The sequence below is a fragment of the Myzus persicae genome, unplaced genomic scaffold (assembly GCF_001856785.1).
Source record: "Myzus persicae strain clone G006 unplaced genomic scaffold, MPER_G0061.0, whole genome shotgun sequence".
NCBI classification, from domain to species: Eukaryota; Metazoa; Arthropoda; class Insecta; order Hemiptera; family Aphididae; genus Myzus; species Myzus persicae.
Genome location: NW_019104322.1, coordinates 246,442 through 267,265, shown reverse-complemented (window position 1 = coordinate 267,265; position 20,824 = coordinate 246,442). Strand labels below are relative to the sequence as shown.

At 29.9% G+C, this 20,824-nt stretch overlaps 1 protein-coding gene across 3 annotated transcripts; it reads left to right on the top strand.

Moving 5' to 3' along the window:
- The first annotated feature begins 199 nt into the window (after positions 1 to 199).
- LOC111041146 (serine/threonine-protein kinase minibrain) lies at positions 200 to 11,182 on the top strand. 3 transcript variants are annotated; one of them, XM_022325337.1, is made up of 10 exons: positions 200 to 1,058; positions 1,277 to 1,499; positions 4,107 to 4,333; positions 4,886 to 5,116; positions 5,186 to 5,333; positions 5,403 to 5,689; positions 5,751 to 5,897; positions 5,964 to 6,224; positions 6,304 to 6,514; positions 6,715 to 6,794. In XM_022325337.1, the coding sequence occupies exons 2-10, from the start codon at positions 1,415 to 1,417 to the stop codon at positions 6,747 to 6,749; spliced, it is 1,632 nt and encodes a 543-aa protein (XP_022181029.1). In that variant the 5' UTR covers positions 200 to 1,058; positions 1,277 to 1,414; the 3' UTR covers positions 6,750 to 6,794. The 3 variants fall into 3 exon arrangements, with proteins under 3 accessions (XP_022181029.1, XP_022181027.1, XP_022181028.1); XM_022325335.1 differs by lacking the exon at positions 6,715 to 6,794 and adding an exon at positions 9,208 to 11,182 and having other exon boundaries at positions 205 to 1,058; XM_022325336.1 differs by lacking the exons at positions 200 to 1,058; positions 1,277 to 1,499; positions 6,715 to 6,794 and adding exons at positions 3,751 to 3,872; positions 9,208 to 11,182.
- The last annotated feature ends 9,642 nt before the right edge of the window (positions 11,183 to 20,824 follow it).

Sequence of the window (20,824 nt, the reverse complement as noted above, 5' to 3'; positions counted from 1 at the left end):
GCGTTTAAAACCCTAAAGTCTAAAGTGACAATACGAAAGTTTGAAATGCGAGCGGCGTGGCGGTGAGAGAGTGAGCGACGCGCCAGCAGCTGGGAAAGCGGTGGTAGTGTGGACGTGTGGTAAACTGGTAGTCTGGTACAGTGGTACGAAACTACGAGCGTACGACGCAACCGCCGCCGCCCGTTCGTCACTTAGTCCAGACGACCACACTCCACCGCCGACCTCCCGACGGGCGATGACTATAATATAGACTGCAATATACGCGACCACGGTGTCTGTGCGTGCGTGCGTTTCGTGTGTGTTACTGTGTTAGCACTCGGCAGCGAGCGATAACGCGTCGCATATTATTTGTTATTATTTATTTATTATTATTATTACTATTATTATATAAAACTATCAAAAACTGAAAAAAACGCATCGCTCCGTACCCGTCGTGTCGCGACCCGTGGTCATCCGATCATTCCGATCAAATATAAATACATCAAATTTTGTAAAAACGTTATTTTTTTCGCATCAATATCCACGGTTTTTCATCGTCATCATCACTGTTATAACGTGTATTACAAAAGTACACAATAAACAACGATATTGGGTTGTATATATGTATATTATTGTAGTGTCTTAAAATATTATGCTGACTCGTCACGTGCCGCATTTCCGTAACTACTGGTGCAGTGCTACTACGGTTACGACTGTCCGTGTCGTCGGTGGCCGCCTCCGTTCGTCCGTGTGGTGGTGATCGGTCCGCGGTCGTCGGCACAGCAACTCCTTGTGCGTGTGTTGTCGTTACATCCGTTACCGATACATCGACGATAACAGTCTCGACACTCCGACCGAGTGGACTGACGACGGTGTAACGACAACGATATCGTGTCGTACGTGCGCGCTGTAGGACACGCCGTCTTCGTTACGTGATGTCGCGTTACCGCCGGGCGACGTGCGATACCGCCTAAAAAGGGCATATGCCCACCGCCGTCGTAACGACGCGCTTCACAGCGACCACGGGCGTTTGAGAGTAGTCCCGGACCAGCACGCTCGGCGACCGTCACTTCTGTTATGTAAGTGTACACTTGCACGCCGTATTGTTATTGTTGACGAGCTTTGACCCTTCCCGTCCGTCTCGACACGGGTGTTCTTCAGACACTCGCGCGTATCGGATTATTATTGGGTCACGGAAAGCCTCGTCACCGCACAGGCTGGACACTGTTCGTTGGTCACTGTCTCGTCCGCGAGTTAAGTTTTTCTCATTTATTTATTAAGTTTTTTGTTTGTCCAGTGTCTAACCAAACGTTGACTGCACACTCAGTCCCCCTCCCCGACCATATTTTGGATAGACTACCATTGTGACACAATGAGTTTGTATGGATGGTGTTCTTGAAAAACCGGCAAAGTGTTGCCGGCTACCAATCGAGATATGGACGGCAGCAATGGAGCCAAGCAAGCCGACAGTTGGCATAAGCATGAGCCGTTTATGATGGTCGAAAAGCAGAAAAATAAAAGTAAGTGTAATGCTATTAAAAATTGAGTAACGTCCTTCGCTGATCATTTGCTATTCCTTTTAAAACTAACAGACACAGATTTTACATTAATTACAGTTAGGTACTATTTAGATATTGCCAGGACAGCCTTTGTCATGTCACTGTGTCTTTAGCTGAATTGTTCTGATTAGTGTTTTGAAACAGTTTTTCTTTACCAGATGTTGAAAGCGTCCTTGAATGATTGGCTACATTTGAATACAATGAATTCTCCACACACCATATGTTTAGACAACTGTTTTGATAATCAAATTGTATTTCTATTGTTTAAAACAAAATAATAATGCTGCTTTATCTTTCATGCTTCAATTTTGTGTATGGTCACTCATTGGCAATTGGCATATTCCCATTTTAAGATTTATATGTGAGGAATTAGTAGGTAGTTATCCAACTACTAATAACACTATAGATTACATTTTAAACATTGGCATTAACAATTGTATGATGTAATAATTTATTTTCTGTTTTTTTGTCCTACATTCTTGTCATGATAGGTACTCACTTAATATTTTATCCATTGTATGTTTATAATAATTGCTTTCCTGTAAGGGATAGTAGATGGTACCTAGGTATGATGAAAAAAATACTTTAATACTTGTTCACCTAAAAGTGAGTTGATTAATATTTATATAAAAAAAAACTAGACCAGTTTATCAACATTCACTGTTATAAAAAAAGTATTAATGGGGTATCTGTATGTGAGAAACTAAATGGAATTCAATAATTGCCCGTATATTTACCTAATTGCATATAACAACTAGAAATACCGAGGAAAATATCTTCAGAAAACTGTGTAGGTGCTCAAATCACCAAAGTTTGTAGGGTAAATCATTAACCAATGCATGTAGAAATTACTATTGAATGATCTGAAAAATTCAAAATAATATGTTAGATAACGGTTGTACTAAGAATTTTAATCGTATAATTGTGTCAGCTAATAAAATATACCTTTTGAGTTCTTAATACCTACCTAACCAATTTTCCATTAGCGTTGAGTTTACAATTTTTATTCAATTTTTTGATATCATTGATACTATACTGATTTCTCTTATACTTTTTATGATTATATTTAAATAAAAATTGAAAATGTTGCTTTATTAGGCGTTATAAAAAACATGTGAACTGGTTGTTACTTATTAGTTTTTTTACTGTCTTTATAAATGTGTAGGTTAAGTAGTTGAATCCAGACCAGTTTAATTTATTTTATTTATACAGTTCCTGATTTCTAAAAACCTATAACTACCTATCAATAGAATCAAAACTAATAAATAATGAATGAAAATTGTAACATAAATATTATAATAAAAGTATTTACCTATTTGATTTTTGCATTGGTAATTTATTATATGTTTATTTTCTAAATTGTCAAATGATGGTATTTGACCAGAAATTCTGTCTTTAGTTTTTTGGTTTGCTTCTATTGGTCCTATTCGGTGTATTTGGACATTTAGTAGCTAAGGTTGACTTTATTTATTTTATTATTTAAAGCTGTCATATGATTTTTAAATAACTGTAAAGCATGTACAGTGTACACCCACACATAGAGTATTATTCTAAGTGAATACACTGTAAACTATTTTTGTATATAATAATACATTTGTTTGTTGAAACTTTAGGTTACAAATGAATTCAAATTACCCGTTAATATCTATATTCTATAAGTGATAATTTGGTTGAATTGGTGCAAAATATTTCATTAACTATTTTTTATACTACCCACAACATTGAAGATAATTATTGTTTTCTCTCTTTACCTTGATTTAAACATATAATTTGAATATTTAGCAGATTATCACTTAGATTATTGATCAACATCAGTTAATTATCTAAAATGGGTTCTCTTACTTGCATGTTTTAATCAATTCACTGGCAGGCATATGGTTGGGGATTAGATGACATATACTAAAAATAGATTTGCTGTACTGTCTAAACTATTTATAGAGTTTTGTTAATCAGTCTACACGTTTTAAATTCCAAATTCTACTTGGAGAAGATTGTACTACTTATGTATATACATTTTTTATTTAAAAAAGCTTGTTTATTTTTTTAACAATTTAAAATGTGACTGATAACTTGAACCAATGATCATTCCAACTAGTAGGATTTGAAATTATTTTGAGTGTGAGTGCAATCAGATAATTGTTGATTTTAATATTTTATTGTACGACTGATACCTACTGTATGTAGCAAACAATTAAAAATAAATCAATCATTTAACAGCCAAGTGAATCTTAGTGTAGTGGCCTTGCTCTGTGCATCATTTTTCCTTCTATTATTTAGAAAACTGTTTAATGATCAGCATTAAGGAAACTAGCTATAGAACAAAATCAAATAATTGTTAGTGAATTGTATCTAGTTTTATGTAATAGTATAAATGTATAAATTGGTATAATGGTTTTCTTAGTTAAAATGTGTACCTTTTTTTTTTTAAACCTTTACACTTAACTTAACTTTATTTCTTAGAAAATATGAGATTTATAAGAATATTATGGTTTTTTTTTTTAGATGAATTTAAATAATTTCTTGATTACTACCTGCAACATTCTAATATTTTATTATTATTCTATTAAGATCATGGGCAAGGATCCCAGGACAGTAACTTTGGTTTTGGCGGTGGTCCGTTGTATGGAAGACTTGTTGCTGAAGACCAATTACCAATGGTGGGTGGTGTCGCTCCAGTGCATGCTGATATACATGCGATGCAAGCAAGAATACCACCTCACTTTCGAGATCCGTCAACAGCTCCATTGAGAAAGCTTTCAGTGGACTTGATCAAGACTTATAAATTCATTAATGAGGTAAAATATGAATAATCATTTCTTCTATTATTATTACTTGTAGATTTGTAACAATATGCTGTCTACAAATTACAATATTCACTGGTCAATGTTTAGAAATCAAAGTTGTAGTATCAAAAGTAGTAATACATATATTTTGTTGAACTAGGTATGCTAAAATAGAAATTATTTCTTAGATAATGGTTATTCTTTTTCAATTAAAACAATATTTTTGCCAATGTGATACTATTTATTAAGAACATTTATATATATTTATATGGCTTATATAATGTGTTAAATTTTAAAACGTCAAAGGTCAGTTATTTAATCATAGTAACCAGGTTTTAAATATTAAGATAACATTTACAATAAATAATAATTGCTTCATACTATGTTCCATTATCAACATTATTTTAATATTATAACTAATGCTTAATGTGTTTTTAATCTATATTTTAGTGGAATACTATAAAAATATATACATGTTTAAAAAAATGATTGATTTTGTATGTGTTTTTTTCTATATTTAAATTGAGTTTATATAATTAATTATTTTGTTTTAAATTTATTTAGGTCTACTATGCTAAGAAAAAAAAAAGAGCTGGTGGTGGAGCTGTTGGGTTGAGTAGTCAACCTCAAAATAATGGGGCCCCTGTTGAAGGTCCTGTAGCCAATAAAAAAGAACGAAGAGTGTATAATGATGGTCATGATGATGACAACCATGATTATATAATTAGAAGCGGTGAAAAGTTTTTGGATCGCTATGAAATCATATCTTTGCTAGGCAAAGGGTCATTTGGACAAGTGAGAAGCATTTTTTGATTAAATATTTATTGACAGGAAAATAAAATATATTTTATTTTATCTATTTAGGTTGTTAAGGCTCGTGACGAGGAAGAAGATTGTTATGTAGCAATTAAAATAATAAAGAACAAAAAACCATTCCTAAATCAAGCTCAAATTGAAGTAAGACTATTAGAAATGATGAATAGAGCTGATGTTGACAACAAATACTATATTGGTATGTGAAAAATATTATAATTTGTGGGTTGGTAAATAAAATAAAATGGATGATAATAATTATTTACAGTTAAACTCAAGCGTCATTTTATGTGGCGTAATCATCTGTGCCTGGTGTTTGAGTTATTATCTTATAACTTGTATGATTTGATTAGGAACACTAATTTTAAAGGTGTTTCCTTAAATCTTACACGTAAATTTGCTGCTCAACTGTGCACGGCTCTGTTGTTCCTTTCCACACCGGACCTGTCCATCATACATTGTGATCTGAAACCAGAAAATATATTGTTGTGCAATCCTAAAAGATCGGCTATTAAAATAGTAGACTTCGGCTCATCTTGCCAACTCGGCCAAAGAGTTAGTTACAAAAATTGCATTTTTTACTTTATCGTGTTAATGTTCAATTTGTTTGTTACAGATATATCAATATATTCAATCTCGTTTTTACCGTTCACCAGAAGTTCTACTTGGTATACCTTATGATCTGGCTATTGACATGTGGAGTTTAGGATGCATATTAGTAGAAATGCATACCGGAGAACCGTTGTTTAGTGGAACAAATGAAGTATGTTTTATTGAAAATCCAAATTGTATTGCTGATAGAGTTATTAAATTAAATTTTATTTTTCAGGTTGATCAGATGAATAAAATCATCGAAGTTCTTGGCATGCCACCCAAACATATACTTGACCAGGCGCAGAAAGCTCACAAATATTTTGATAAATTGCCCGGTGTCGATTCGTACACCTTAAAAAAACCTAAAGATGCTAAAAAGTACAGGAATCCAGGCGGTCGACGATTACATGATATTTTGGGTGTGGAAACAGGGGGCCCTTATGCTAGGCGTTTAGGAGAACCTGGGCATTCAGTGTCTGACTACCTTAAATTTAAAGTAAGTATTTTTAATACTTAATTAAATAATAAAACTGTTCTTTGACATATCTTAAAATATAATTTATACAATTGTCTAGGATCTTATAGTACGAATGCTAGATTATGATCCAAAAACTCGAATTACACCATATTATGCATTGCAACATAACTTCTTCAAGCGAACTTCTGAAGAGGGTACTAATACAGCTAGTGGTATCGCTCAAGCTGGACTACACAGCTTAGGTGCTAGTCCACCATTTAATAGTTTACCTAGTAATAATCCAGGGGACACGAATGTGCAATCATCTGGTAAGAATACCATTAATTAATATTTAACTTATTTTAAGGACATGTTTATGTTGTTTTTTTTTTTATTCAGTGAAAAGTGAAAACAAAACAAAATTATAGACATTTTAATTGATTACATTTTTTAAGACTAATATATAAATATTTATGTATGTATCATTATTTTTATTGTTATTATTATTTTTTTTTTGCTTACCTTAAAGGAAACACTTTCCCTACACATTTTTACGCTCGATGACTATTGCTAAACTTTGGGTCAACGTATTAGTTTTCAAAAAAAAGTGTAAGTCAAATCTTAATAATGTGATGTGTGTTGTTTGTGTAAATAATACTATGTAATTTTGAGTGAGAACATTAAATATTAAACCATATATTATAAATGTATATTGTATATACACCTACACACATATCATTCAATTTGAATAATTAAAAATATTAATTATAATTTGATAGTAAAATCATTTTGCTTTTTTTGAGCACGGTATCATCTAAGTATATATTTATTTTTAGTGGTAGGCTTTTATCATTTTGTAATTTGGTAACACGTTTCTGTAGTTAAAATTTGTACACTATTTTCATGACCCTGTACAGTGTTCAATGGTATTAAACCTGACAGTTATTTTATAGAAAAAGTATACTTCATAACATATATACTAAAACATACAGGGTGTCCCAAAATGATTCATCCGATTTTAGTAGACTTTAAATATTGTTCCTGTAATTTGAGGTAAACGAAGCACCGACCATCTGAAATGTGGGTTTATCGAGTTTTTATCGATTGCTGATAAGTCACGATAATGTGCAGTCTAGTCATGTAACGATCAGCTACCACAGCAACGGATCGGTCGCTGTAGTGCTGATGACGCTACATTTTGTCCATGGCCGCCCCGTTCGCCGGATCTTAAAATCTGAAATCTGTGATTTTTTTTCTCTGGGGTTACATAAAAAGCATTGTTTATGTACCTCCTCTTCCAAAAGATCTTGACGAATTGAAAAGTCGCGTCACAGAAGCCATCAACTTGGTTACAGTCGACATGCTTCAACAGATTTATGAAGATTTTGAATATCACCTAGATGTGTGTCGTGCTAGTAAGGGGGGTCACATTGAACATTTATAAGCATTGTACTTAAAACTTAAAATAATCCATTCAAATGTAAAATGTATTCTAACATGATAGATCAAATTTTACAATAAATATGATTTTTTGAAATTGGATGAATCATTTTGGAACACCATGTATTATATCAGTTATATGAAGTGAATATTTAGCTTTTTTAAACTTGTTTTAACTAATGTTTGAGTATGAATTGTTTTAATTTCATTGCAATTAAATAAATTCTGATGTATAGCATAACATTATACAGTTTTATAAATCCTTTATTCAAGAAAATTATGGTTAAGATTTTGTATTTATTTGAAATGACAGTATTTATTTTACTTTAAAATTACTTAACCAAACAATTGCATTTAAGTGTGTAATGAATCATTGTATTAACTTTTTGAAGAGCAATGCTGTTTATGTATATTTTTTGAAATGTTGGCATTGGAAGCGTTAATGTGTATAGTCGACTCGATAACTTAAAACTTTCAGTGATTCAAAGTAATTGCTCATTCCCTTGAAAATCTTTCAGTAATTGGAATAAAAACAATGCCTTTAAGTACACTCGGTAGTTAGTAGTAACATTTTATGGTAACCTAGTCGTCAAAATATGACAATTTAAAGTATAACGCTCAGAAATTCAAGTGTATTTACCAAAATGTATTTTTCAAATCTGATCATTAATAATTTATCTTACGATTGGGTAATAATCCATCTTATCATTGCCGATAACCATCAAATTATTATCGTACCACTTTTTGCATGTCTTGGACAAATTAAGTACTTATTTTTTTTTTACTAAACTTTGCCCTTATTTAAAGAATGATATATATAGAGTATTTAAATGGTTGAAAGGAAACCTTACATTGTATTTTTGTTTAAATGGATTACTTATTTTGATAATTAATATAAAACTACATATGTAGTTAAGGTTTCATTATGTTGAGGTGTGTATTTAATTCAATTATTGCTGGTGTTATAATACACTTAACTTTAAATTGACGAAAAATGTAATAAACTGATTTAAGTTACTTATTGGGAATTCAGAATTACATTATTTTAAGTTATTTAATTTATTTAGTTTTATTACATTAATTATTTCTGTACTTGTCTACTTTAATTTGGTATTATTTATTTAGTGTTGAGTTTTTTGTTCAGCATGGAAACAAAATAGATTGTATATACAAATGTTAGTTAATTATTTTGACCATTGAATACTTAATATTATTTACTTTCTTGAAAATGATTTTCTCGTAATACTTACTTAATAAAAATATGAACAGTTTTTTTCATATGTTTGAAACTGAACATATGTGTCAATAATCATACCTTCAATGTATTAAGTAAAATTTATGTAAATGGTTATTATTTTATTTTTACTTTTTGAAATCAAAAACAAAATGACTTTGCTAGTTTTATTTATTATTTCATCATTTATAATTTTTAAGTTTAATACTCCCATTGCATTTGCACTGATTTATCATAGTGTCATTGCTTCTTTGGTGTTAATGCGTTTTTGTGAAGTTTTTATTGCCTTTAGATTATTTTGTTAAATAGTTATATTAATGATAATTTAATTGGTTTATTTTTTTATAGCAATAAGATTGCGGTCAGACCTGTTTCGAGGTAGAACTACAATGGATTGTGACCCTCCGCCGATCGCTTCTATGTACCACGGTTACCAAACGGCTCCGATGGCTAGACACCATCTGCCTCACCATGCTACAGCTTACCCAATGAACCCGGCATCCTCTGTTGGTGCTTTGGTTCATTGTCGACCCACCTCTTTGCCGTTCCTACATCCACAACATCACCCGTATCAACCAATACAATCACAACCTCCACGCTCATTGCATTCATTGCATAATCACCCACCGCCACCACCAGTACAGCAACCTGTTGCACGGGTACCAACTTCCCATTCCAATCGAACGAAACAAGAACAAGATGACATGATTGGGGTATGTATAGGTCAAAGTCCTGTAGCAATAAACATAACATGATCAAATCGTATAAAATGTAAAAAAGATGATTTACACTTGTTTTCAATATAAAAACCGAATAACTGTGATTAATTTAGTGGGGAAAAGTATAATTTTTAAAATCAGATTCGCGCCGAGTAGTGTCAGAAATTCAATTTTATTGTTTCCATTGATATTGTTTTTGTTTTGTTTTGTTTTGTTTTTTTTGTTTGGACACAAAATAAATCTTATAGAATTCAACTATAACTTTATTTTAACAGATTTAATACATTAAATTAAAACAAAATAAATTGACAAATAATTTATATCTGATACAATAATGTATAATTACTAATTAGTTAATAACATATTTTTATAAACTTACCAATTGCCATTTTTATCTTAATGTATACACGGATAACCGTCAAAGCTACCTCAAAAAATATTGTATTACCATAGATTAAATAACATTAGTGTTACTTAATCTATAGTAATACTAATAGAGACAGATACATTTTGAAATTGTGTCATAATATTTACTCAACTGTCCGATATCCTATTTTAACTTGACTTAGTATCAGCATTGCATGAACACTATTTGTTTGATAAATTTTATGAAAAAGGCCTAAATGTAAATTATTTCATTACATTTAATTATATTTTTTAAAAATAAATTTCAAACATCAATTATATTGTGAAGATTGGTGTTTATTATTTTGTTACATTCCTTTGGTAACGGACAAAATCAAATTTAAGTTTATAATTATTACACAGTATATCATACAATGCACAATACATATGTAATAATTATAATTAACAGATGAAAAATACTTCGTAAATGAAAATCCAATAAGTATTCATTAATTCTAACTGCAGAGAAAGCATTATTTTTCTGTATTAAATAGTGTATACAAGTTTTGGTGCTTTTGCTGTGAACTCTAGTTTTTTTTCATTTTCGAACCATCAACATTTAGAATAAATGTTTGAGGAAACGGTATATACACACATAACGTGAGTTCGTCAGTCCAGTAAAAGTCATAATGACGTATATTATCTGTATTGTGTTCGACTGCGCGTTTAACAATCTGATGTGTGCCGAATTGATCTATTATTATTGTCTGGGACTTTCGAAATCACGACTGATTGTGTGTGTATATATTTTTTAAATTATTAATACTATAATTAATATTCTCTTAAAAGAACCGATGACTTGCATAAGATAAAAATGGCCTACGTTTATAACGACTAAGCGTATCTATACGTATTCTAACACGATTTCATTATTATCGTGTCTTTCTGGACTGTTAAGCATATTTTTTATTCTTATATATTTCGTTAAAATAATATACATATGTGTATATATATATATATATGCATTATATATGGTAGTCTTATAGTGTTACCCTAAGAATTTTTTTACGCGTTTCCACTGCCATATGTATATATATATATATATATATATGTATATGTGTGTATGTGTCTATATTGTATTTAAATAATAAACTATATAGTCTAAAAATATAAATATACATAAAATAAAAAGTTAGCATTTATGTCCCATGTCGTCAGACGACGATGCTGCCGAATACGCACCACTCTCTCTCTCTCTCTCTCTCTCTCTCTTTCACACACACACACATACACACTACTCGTACGCAATTATTGTTGTGTAGTGACATATATTAGTCGATTTCGATGACATGACCACCGAGGTAGTTTTTTCGTTTTTGTATCGCGGGCGTGTGTAAAAAAATTTAATCAACAAGAAAAAAAACGAAAGAAATAATATAATATGTGATAGAACAGGGTGGAATATCCTTAAAACATTATTTTGTTCATTTTGTACGGTGATCGTTTATTATATATTAAATTAATTATAAGATTAAGTATATATATAATTTGATTTATTATATGATATTATATAATTTTTTTTTTTATTAAAGACTGTTGTGTATATAGACTTAGATATTGTACGTGAGATGTTCATATTTAATTAATAATTATAATATTATATTATATATATGAAATAGGCAAAAGTTTTTATTTATTTTTACATTTTGTTTTGTTTTTTTTTTCTTGACGCGCCGTTTTTTCCGACAAACTTGAGTACCGTGTGTGAATTGCAGTGGTCTGTATTCGCACACACACATACATTTCATGCATACACTTACAATTACACACTAACTCGTAGGTTAATTCGTGTTGGGGGAAGGGATATGCCGACGTCAGTGAGTAACCATATCACTTGTATACTATATATATATATATATATACTTAGCTAAATCGTTAGTAAATAGTAATATTAGTAACTAATATTATATATATATAATATATTATGATGTACGAGATATAGTTATACCACACGGCCCGTGTCTCCCCACAGAATTCCACGATGATGTTATACATATATATATATTTATGTATGTATATATTGTATATATATGTGTTTTTTGTTTTGTTTTTTAGATAATTTGAATTGTTTAAACATCTGTCTGTCGGCATATATTATTATTATATTATTAAGTAAAATGAGATATTATAATATGTAACTGTGAAAACGAAACATATTTATCTTACGAATAATTTTCTTTTTTTCTATCATTATTATTTATATATTGTACATGTTAACGAATAAATGTATACGGCGTTTGAAAAAAGAAAAACAAACAAAAAGAAAGAAAGATCATAACAATTATTTTTACCGTGTCTTTCACCTACTTTTACTCACTGTACTCACACAGCACTTGCGTCTTACGTCAGTTGCATATGGTGCATGTTTCTATTCCTGGAGAATCCTAATTTGTTCCTAAACGTCCGAATTGGTTCCCGGGTTGATATGAATGGTGTATCGGAATTGGTTCTCGGTCTGTTATAACCAGATCTCCTCCAATGAAGTATCAACAACATCAACTTCGTAAATGAAATAGAGTTATATAACTTTAAATGAAACCTAACTAGTAACTATAATGTAAAATTTATGTAATTATTATATAAATTAAAACTAATGGCCTAGCTACTGATGTAACCAAAATCAATAAAAAAAATAATAAGTGTAGGTAAAGAGTGACAAAATTAAAAACATTACTTACTACTAGTGCCGCTGCCGATGGTATTTACTATACGTACTACAATACTGGGTAATAGGTGTATATTTATCTTCTTACTGCATGTGAAAAAAAACATGACTGAGTCCCGGACTCAATTCCTTGTAAAGGGTGCATTCACTAGACTTGGGGATTTCTCGGGTTATATTTACTTTACTTAAATTGGTCACTTATTACTTAAAGTTATTTTTTTCCTGCAGATAATACGTAGGTATATTATGTCATTTAACACTATTATTTTCGTAAAATCTCTTTGGTTCTCTTTTTCTCGAGCGACATTAAGCTGCGTAAAGGTTGTCTTATGGTACAATACATTTTTAATATTTGTGCCTACACCTATACCTACTATAATAAAAATAATTCTTTATTAATGGAATTTCAAATTATCCATTTACAAATATTCTGTGAAATATAGTGATTGTATAATGCGCATGTATCTATATATGTTATTTTTTTAAGATTTTATAAAGTTAAATATACCTGGGCCTATTTAAGTTAAAATTGTATATTATTACAATTTAGAAAGTATTATTTAAATAACTAGAGAACTTATTAAGTGACGGTCTGTCAGTTTATAATATTACTTAATAATTTAGTATATTCAGTGATATTATTGTGATTAAAGTAATTTATTTTACTAGTAAGTATTAGCACTACGCAGTAGATTAAATTAATTTAAAAAAACAGTACATTTGAAAAGTCATTGTGGGTATAAAATATAATAATATACTTTAAAAGTTTCAAGTACCCACGAATAATAATTTTTATTTACAACAAAATAACATAAATCATTATTCTTGGTAATTTAATCTTTAATTTAGTTCACATTTGAACATAACAAATCTGTGATAGTATTTTTTCGATTTTTTAATAACAGAATAACCTACTTGCTTGGAACTTTGTTTTGAATTTTCAACCCTAACCTACAAAAGTTGAATATTTCAAAAATTTTAAATTATTTGTTCATTTTAAATGATGTGAATTTTGTTAAAATTTAAACTTTAAATGCTCATTAAAAAAATCGTGCCTATGTATTTTAAATAATTTTCAACTAATATTGTAAATATCTATCAGGAGCATTTTATTTAATTTTCAAGCTTTTTTGCCCAACAAATATAATTTTATTAACAATTATAGAAAAACAAAACTGAATAAACTAAAAAAATACTAAATTTAAATTGTTTGTAAACAGCTCAAAACGAGTCAAAATAATTTGAAAATTGTATTAAGTATATATGAATTAAAAATATAAACAAATGGTGTGAATTTCAAATATCTGCAGTTATTGGGTTTTCCATTACAAAAAAAATAAGTAAAAATCACTATATGAGAAATGTAGTGAATATTCAATGTTGTCAAAATGTCAACTTCAAATGCTCATAAAAATTTTATTTGACTTTTCGGTAGAATTTTTTTTTTGATAAAGGTAGACAAACTTATAAGGAATCTTGTATTAAGTTTTAAAAACTTAGTTATAAAACGAAACATTTTTATGAATTTCTAACTCAAAATATTTTACACATTTTCGTGACTTCTACTAATTTTGTCAAAATTCAAAATTCAAACGCATATAATGTGTTGTCAAAATTGTATGGTTTATAGAAAACGCCGTTATTAATATTCAGTAAAAATTTCACGTATATCTACGGTGTTTTTTTTTTTTTTGAGAGTTACATTAAAAACCAAAATCGATTTTGTCGAAAACCGTAAAAATTCGCTTTTTTTCCCTTAATTTTTTGTTTGTTTTTTCTGCCGCTTTTGAAAACTATTGAGAATTTTTAACTTTGGACCCCTTGAAATACTGATACTATTCACATTCTTACCAAAAAAGATGCTATTGTAGAAAATCGAAGCACTTTTATTCTCCCAAAATAACTTGAAGACAGGAACAAAAAAAATTTAAAAAATAAATTGTAAAATAAATACATTCATCGCTCCGCTCGGAATCTTAAAGAAGTTAAAAAGTTAAAATTGAAATAACCTAAATTTTTTAACTCGTATACACCCAGGTTTGAATGACTACAATATTTTAGGATATTTGAACGCCTGTGTCTATATATTACACAATATTATATAAAGATACCTGTACTAGTATAAAAGTGTATTTTTCATAATCACTCGTACGGAGTAATAAAATATGTGTCTACATAGAGGAAGCATATTTTTCATGAAATTACATTTTTATTTGAAGTATAAAAAGTAAATTTAAGCACCAAAAAAATATGAAACAAAAATTAATTACTTTAAACATCAACGCTTTCGGGCTTCGGCGGAATTCCTGATGTTGTGTGAGCACTGAGGAATAAATCAGATATACGACTGAACTTAAGTCTGAAAATATTGAGATTTATTATGAAAAAAAAACCATACGGATCGCTTCATGTTTCTTGTTCATGTCTGCAGCTTTGCTGACTGAAATTTTAGATCAATTGCGTCTTTGTAACCACTTCTACAATCGCCAAGGATTGCATTATTATTTATACTACATCAATATGATAAAACCATAGATTTATATAGTATATTACAAATTTTTATATCAAGGAGGTCCGTGTTTGAGATTTGATCATTAAGATAATGAAATGAGGAATAATAATAACCTAAATAGTTTATAATTTTAAGATTTAAATTACAACAATATATAAAGTACCTATTATTTTAATTTTTAATTGAATATAATTATAAAAGTGGTGTTTAAATATTCGAAGAACAAGCATATTTTTTATGAGTTATTAAATAAAAATCTTGTTGTAAATAAATGTGATTACTACTTTTTAGATTTAACATAAAGGTATTCCGTGCCTAATGTATCATATTTACCTTACAAAATTAGGCTTTGAAATTTACAGAAGTAATAATAAAATGGATACTTTAATCGTGCCTATAATATTCTATCTGGGCTCGACATTAATGTGTTATTAAACAATATTATTCTATAATAGTGTGTAGTCACCGATGTATTTGGTAAAAATTTGTGTGATTATATTATACTTCTATACTATATAGAGCCGTGTAGGCTGACCTAACTAAGGTAACTAAGGCTTTCACATAAAGGTAAGTGATGTGACGGGGGAAAAAAACCTTATGACAAAGTCAAAAAATGTATCGCTTCCCTCGTACCTACCTATAACTATTGTTTTATTTAAAAGCGTACCCTACAAATTAAGTGCTTGCAAGTACCTATAGTTTATACTTTGCAGAGGTCACTGGATATTTCTTAGGATAGGTAGTATTTAAAAAAAAAAAATTATGAACATTTTAGGTTTGTTAGTTAGGTACACATGAATTTACTAGAGCAATTTTAATTAGTTAATGCCAAAAAAGTTGTTTAATTACGTAAATAGGTAATATGTCACATGTCACATGTCTTATGAAAACAAAGATGAATAAAATATAAGATGACTGTTTGAAACAAAGTAAATCTAGGTTTGTAGTGTAATAATGTAATAGTTCTAACTTGTAAGCTATATGAACTATAAACAATATTGACTGTTGACAAGATATGTATACTCCTTTTCCTTTATATACCAATGAGTGCCAATGACAATACTATGCTGATATAGTAACACATGATCCAAGTGATATACATTTCCAATAACATTAAGATGTAACAATTAATGCTGAATACGGTTTAATGCTTTTAATTATATGTTCAACAACAATTATTCGTAATATTTTTTGTTATATAGGTAGTTTCCAAAACGTACATATATTAATATCAGTTGTAAATTTTTTCAAACTTATAAGCCACATAAAAGTTAAAAATTGCATTTACTTGTTAAAATCTGTATATATTTTATGTATGCGGGAGTAGGTACATTAGTTACACGATAAAGACACATAAATAATGGATGAATTATTAAAAAACTGTGATTTTATATCTGTACTAAAAAAAAAATTGTATAGCGAAAATATAATTGTATACATTTTTTAGTTAATATTTGTCATTCAATACAAGCGAAAAAAAAAACATTTAACTGTAGATTAAATTAACGAAATAGAACTTAAGATCTATGAACTGAATAATACATTGTTCAGTAGTCAAGATAGGACGTGTTTACGTCTATAATTAATATATGTACTATGTAGGTTTCTTAAAATTAATATGTATGTTTTTTTTAAATTTTTATGATGTTAACATTTTGAACTGTTACTGCATCATAGGTACTAAATGTAAATAATGATAAGTATTTAAATTGTATAATTGTTGATACTACAACAATGTTCATTGTATTAAAATCTTTATAAGAATATAAGACTCTCCACCGCAATATATAGCCATCAGCAGTTTATGGTAGGGTTGCAACTTGCAAATATTTCAAACTCTCAATAATTCAATCCTCATTTTAATTTGATTTTATACAGTGAGTTCGTCATCTAACTGCAACACGAAAATTATTTGCAACTTATACGAAATAATTGATTACCTATCACTCACTTCTGACGGTCCAACTGGTGTGGTTACTGGTCACTTAAACGTTCCTCATACACGGCGGATTGCCGGCGACAAGCTGTGTCGTCCGCCCTCCCTAAGGTGAAGTTGGCCAGCGCCCGGTAAAACAGATCGGACAACCAGTTATCGGGTATTATGTCGGTTGTGTCCCGCTTCAAATTATGGTCGACGACGTCGACATCCGCACCGTTTGGCGACTGCAGCAGACCGATCAGCAACGACGCCGACGCAAACAAAACGATCGTCAGCAGCTACGGCCGTGATTATTGTTATCATTGTATTCGTTTAAGTCGTTTTTTGAATAAAAAAAATAAAACAGCTTAATTGATGGAGACTCGCGAAAAAAAAATTGAATTTATATTTTACACACGAATATATTATTATGACTACACATCATCGGATTTTTTATTCGTATGGTGAGGGTGACATCACAAGTGGTTGCTCGTAAATATTAAATAATAATCGAAGAGGATCGGCTCGAGCGTGGTTGAAATTCGCAGTATAGTTGAGTATTTTACTCTACACAATATATTATTAACACAATCGCAGAATAATAATTGTACGACAGGAAACACGGATTATTGTTATGTTATAAATAATAATTTTTCAATTTAACTGTTTCTTAAAAGTATAACACTTACAATTTACCTCACCTAACCTTTGGGTGACAAAGAATTAAAGATTAATAACGAATATTGAATAATGGCACTCTCAAATCAGACTGCGAAATTAATTATAATAAATTTCAGTCGTTAAATTCTATGTATTATTATTGTTTCAGCTGATTTCCGTTTGATGTTATACCTATAATATTATACTACGTATAACGAATGCAGTCTTGATCCACCACCGCGATATTTACGTTCATAATTTTTAGCCAACAGCACTGTCGGAGCGTGGATTCGCCATTACATATATGAATTATTATTTTTTATAGCAAATAAATAAATATTGATTGTGAATTTGTAAACGTGATGAAAATTTATACTTTTAAAAATAGTGAACGACTTTTAGATCTTTCAAATTAAATTCGTTTTTTTAAATTTGACTGCAGAGCGGATAAAGCGATTGTATTGAATTTATAATGATGTGCTTATGTTGTATGTTGTATACGTTTACATGATTTATAGTACAAAAATACTTTGATTTTCTACTTTGAGCGATGTTTGTGGTAAAAAATTGGATCTAGTTAGTACTTATAAGAGATAAAAATAACGAAAATTCTAAGTATTTTTTCAAAGGTATTACAAAATAACTAGTTAAACCTCCAAAAAAATTAATGAAAACGGGAAACTTTTCTTGAAATTGACACCAAAAGTTTATAATATAATTTTCTCTGCATTAATATAATTTTCAAAATTATGAATACCTGTAATTTATTTTGAAATTAAAAACGTATGAAAATTTGAATATTCATACCTAAGATTTGAAAATTAAATACAAGGTTCCTCATGACTCATAAGATGTTGTTAGAATTAAAAAATAAAAACCGAGCGAAATACCAAAAATATATTACAAATAACCATGGATACTTGAAATGTTCACAATTTTTTATTGCCGATTGTGCAAGCAGTTATAGCAGTTATAGTGTAGTAAAATTATGATTTGATGAAAATCCAACTTAATAATTATAATTTTTCTTACATAATATTTAAATAAAAGTGATCACGCTTAGAAAAACACTACACATCTATACCCATACCCCGCACACATATACAGAGGTGTCTACGGATCTCATAAATTATTATTATTAAATTCTGCGACGAAAAACTTTTAGTCTGAAGAATAAAACGTCACAGTTGTCTGCATTATAATATACCTGTGCTATATAGGTATATAATTAGGCCGCGACACGGCCGAAGAGATGTATTTAGGTGCCTACCTTTATATTTATAATATTATTTACAGGAATATCATCGCGTTGCCACATTATATTATTCCAGAGGGTAAATCTCGAGAGACTATTTTTTTTCACGTTTGCGTATACCGCAGTTATTATTGTTGTTATGCGTACGCAGTGCTTGTTTAAGCTCCCCGGACTACCCGCAATAAAATTGGAAACTGCGAAAATCATAAAAAATATGAATATTTTTTACCGCGTCCCGTTGAGAATCGTGTGAATGTGAATGTAAATTTAAATATTTTACACTTACCTAGGTATGCATATTAGGTATACCTATTTTCACGATCTAGTGGTGACTTAATTTTAACAGCATTTCATTGTTTTTTAAAATTAGAACGATTAAACTTTATTAACTATGTAAAAAAAATAGTTAAACATTTGTAAATATGTTTTTATATGATAAAAATAATATTGTACTAACATAAACCTAATATACGGTGGATTATATGAAAACTAAAATAGTTTACGTTTATCAAAGAATTTATAAAAATCACAAGCACCGAAGTACATATTTGTAGACTTACGGGAGATGAAATGCAAATATGCAATCAGTATGTATGAACCGGTATGTCTTAAATGATGCACAATGGGAAATTAAACCAACCTGTCGAGTTAAGAAAGTTGACAAAATAAAATACCTATTAAGTATTAAGTACCCATTGCGAAGGAAAGTGTAGGGAGTTATTAAAAATAATTGAAATGACACGATATCCTGTACAACCCGAATAACTCTGATTAGAAAAATATAATATTTTTATATATAACTAGGTGGTAGGTGCATACATTAGATTATGTTTTAAATTTAATTATATTATTCACATAGATATAGTAATTTTATTGAAGTGAAACAATTTTTTAGTCTCGGTAGCGTATAAGTCAGATTTATAGGCTTAGCCGTTGTTACCAAAAAGCGTCACGGGAGTGGCTTACTCTGCTCTAAGGGTCCAATCAGACGATCGGATTTTGCCGACTGGTCGCCGTGTTCCTATTGTAAACCTCTATAAGTCAAAATCATTAAAATTTCTGTCTTACAGACATAATAGTCCTTTTTTGGGGGGGAGGGCTACGAGCTTCTGCATCATAGCATAGTATGATAGATGTAAGTCCATTTACTTAGTTACGGGGCTGTAGGTCCCTTTACTCGGAGTAGAGAAATTACGACTTTTGTAGTATTCAAGAGGACCTTGGGTTTTCTCCATGTTGTTTAGGTGGGAGTGAACTGAGCTGTTTAGAGTTTGATGTAGCTATTCTTGGTAGTTTGATGTATTTCTTTCTGCAAGCAGGGTACATGGAATGAGTCCGAGATTGTACTGTTACGAACTTAAAGTGTGGAGTCCGATACTAATAAGATATCAAACCAACAGGTACCCTCAAAAATATTATCCTGTATAATTTTCGTAATAGGTGATTTTACTTTAAAATTACTCAAAAATCATAAAAAAAAACGATTTTAGGTAAAAGTGTTTTGTCTGTGTTACGCAGGGGTCTCAGAGAGAAAACAAATATCTTGCTGTAATCTTCTTGAGTTAAATTTTGAAAAAAATTATGTTTTTTGCAGTAGATATTCGGCGCTCTTAACTCTTTATCAGTCTGAAGGACTGAAGATAACTTCGATGTATTCCGATCACAGATGATATAGATAATAATCTAGATATATTACTGTTGTAATAAACTGAAGTCGGAGACTAATTAGGTCGCCATATTTAAAAAGGGCATCAACAATATTATATATTTATATTATAATTAAAATACCTAGTTATTTCGTACATTTAAATTTTCATTAACACATTAACAA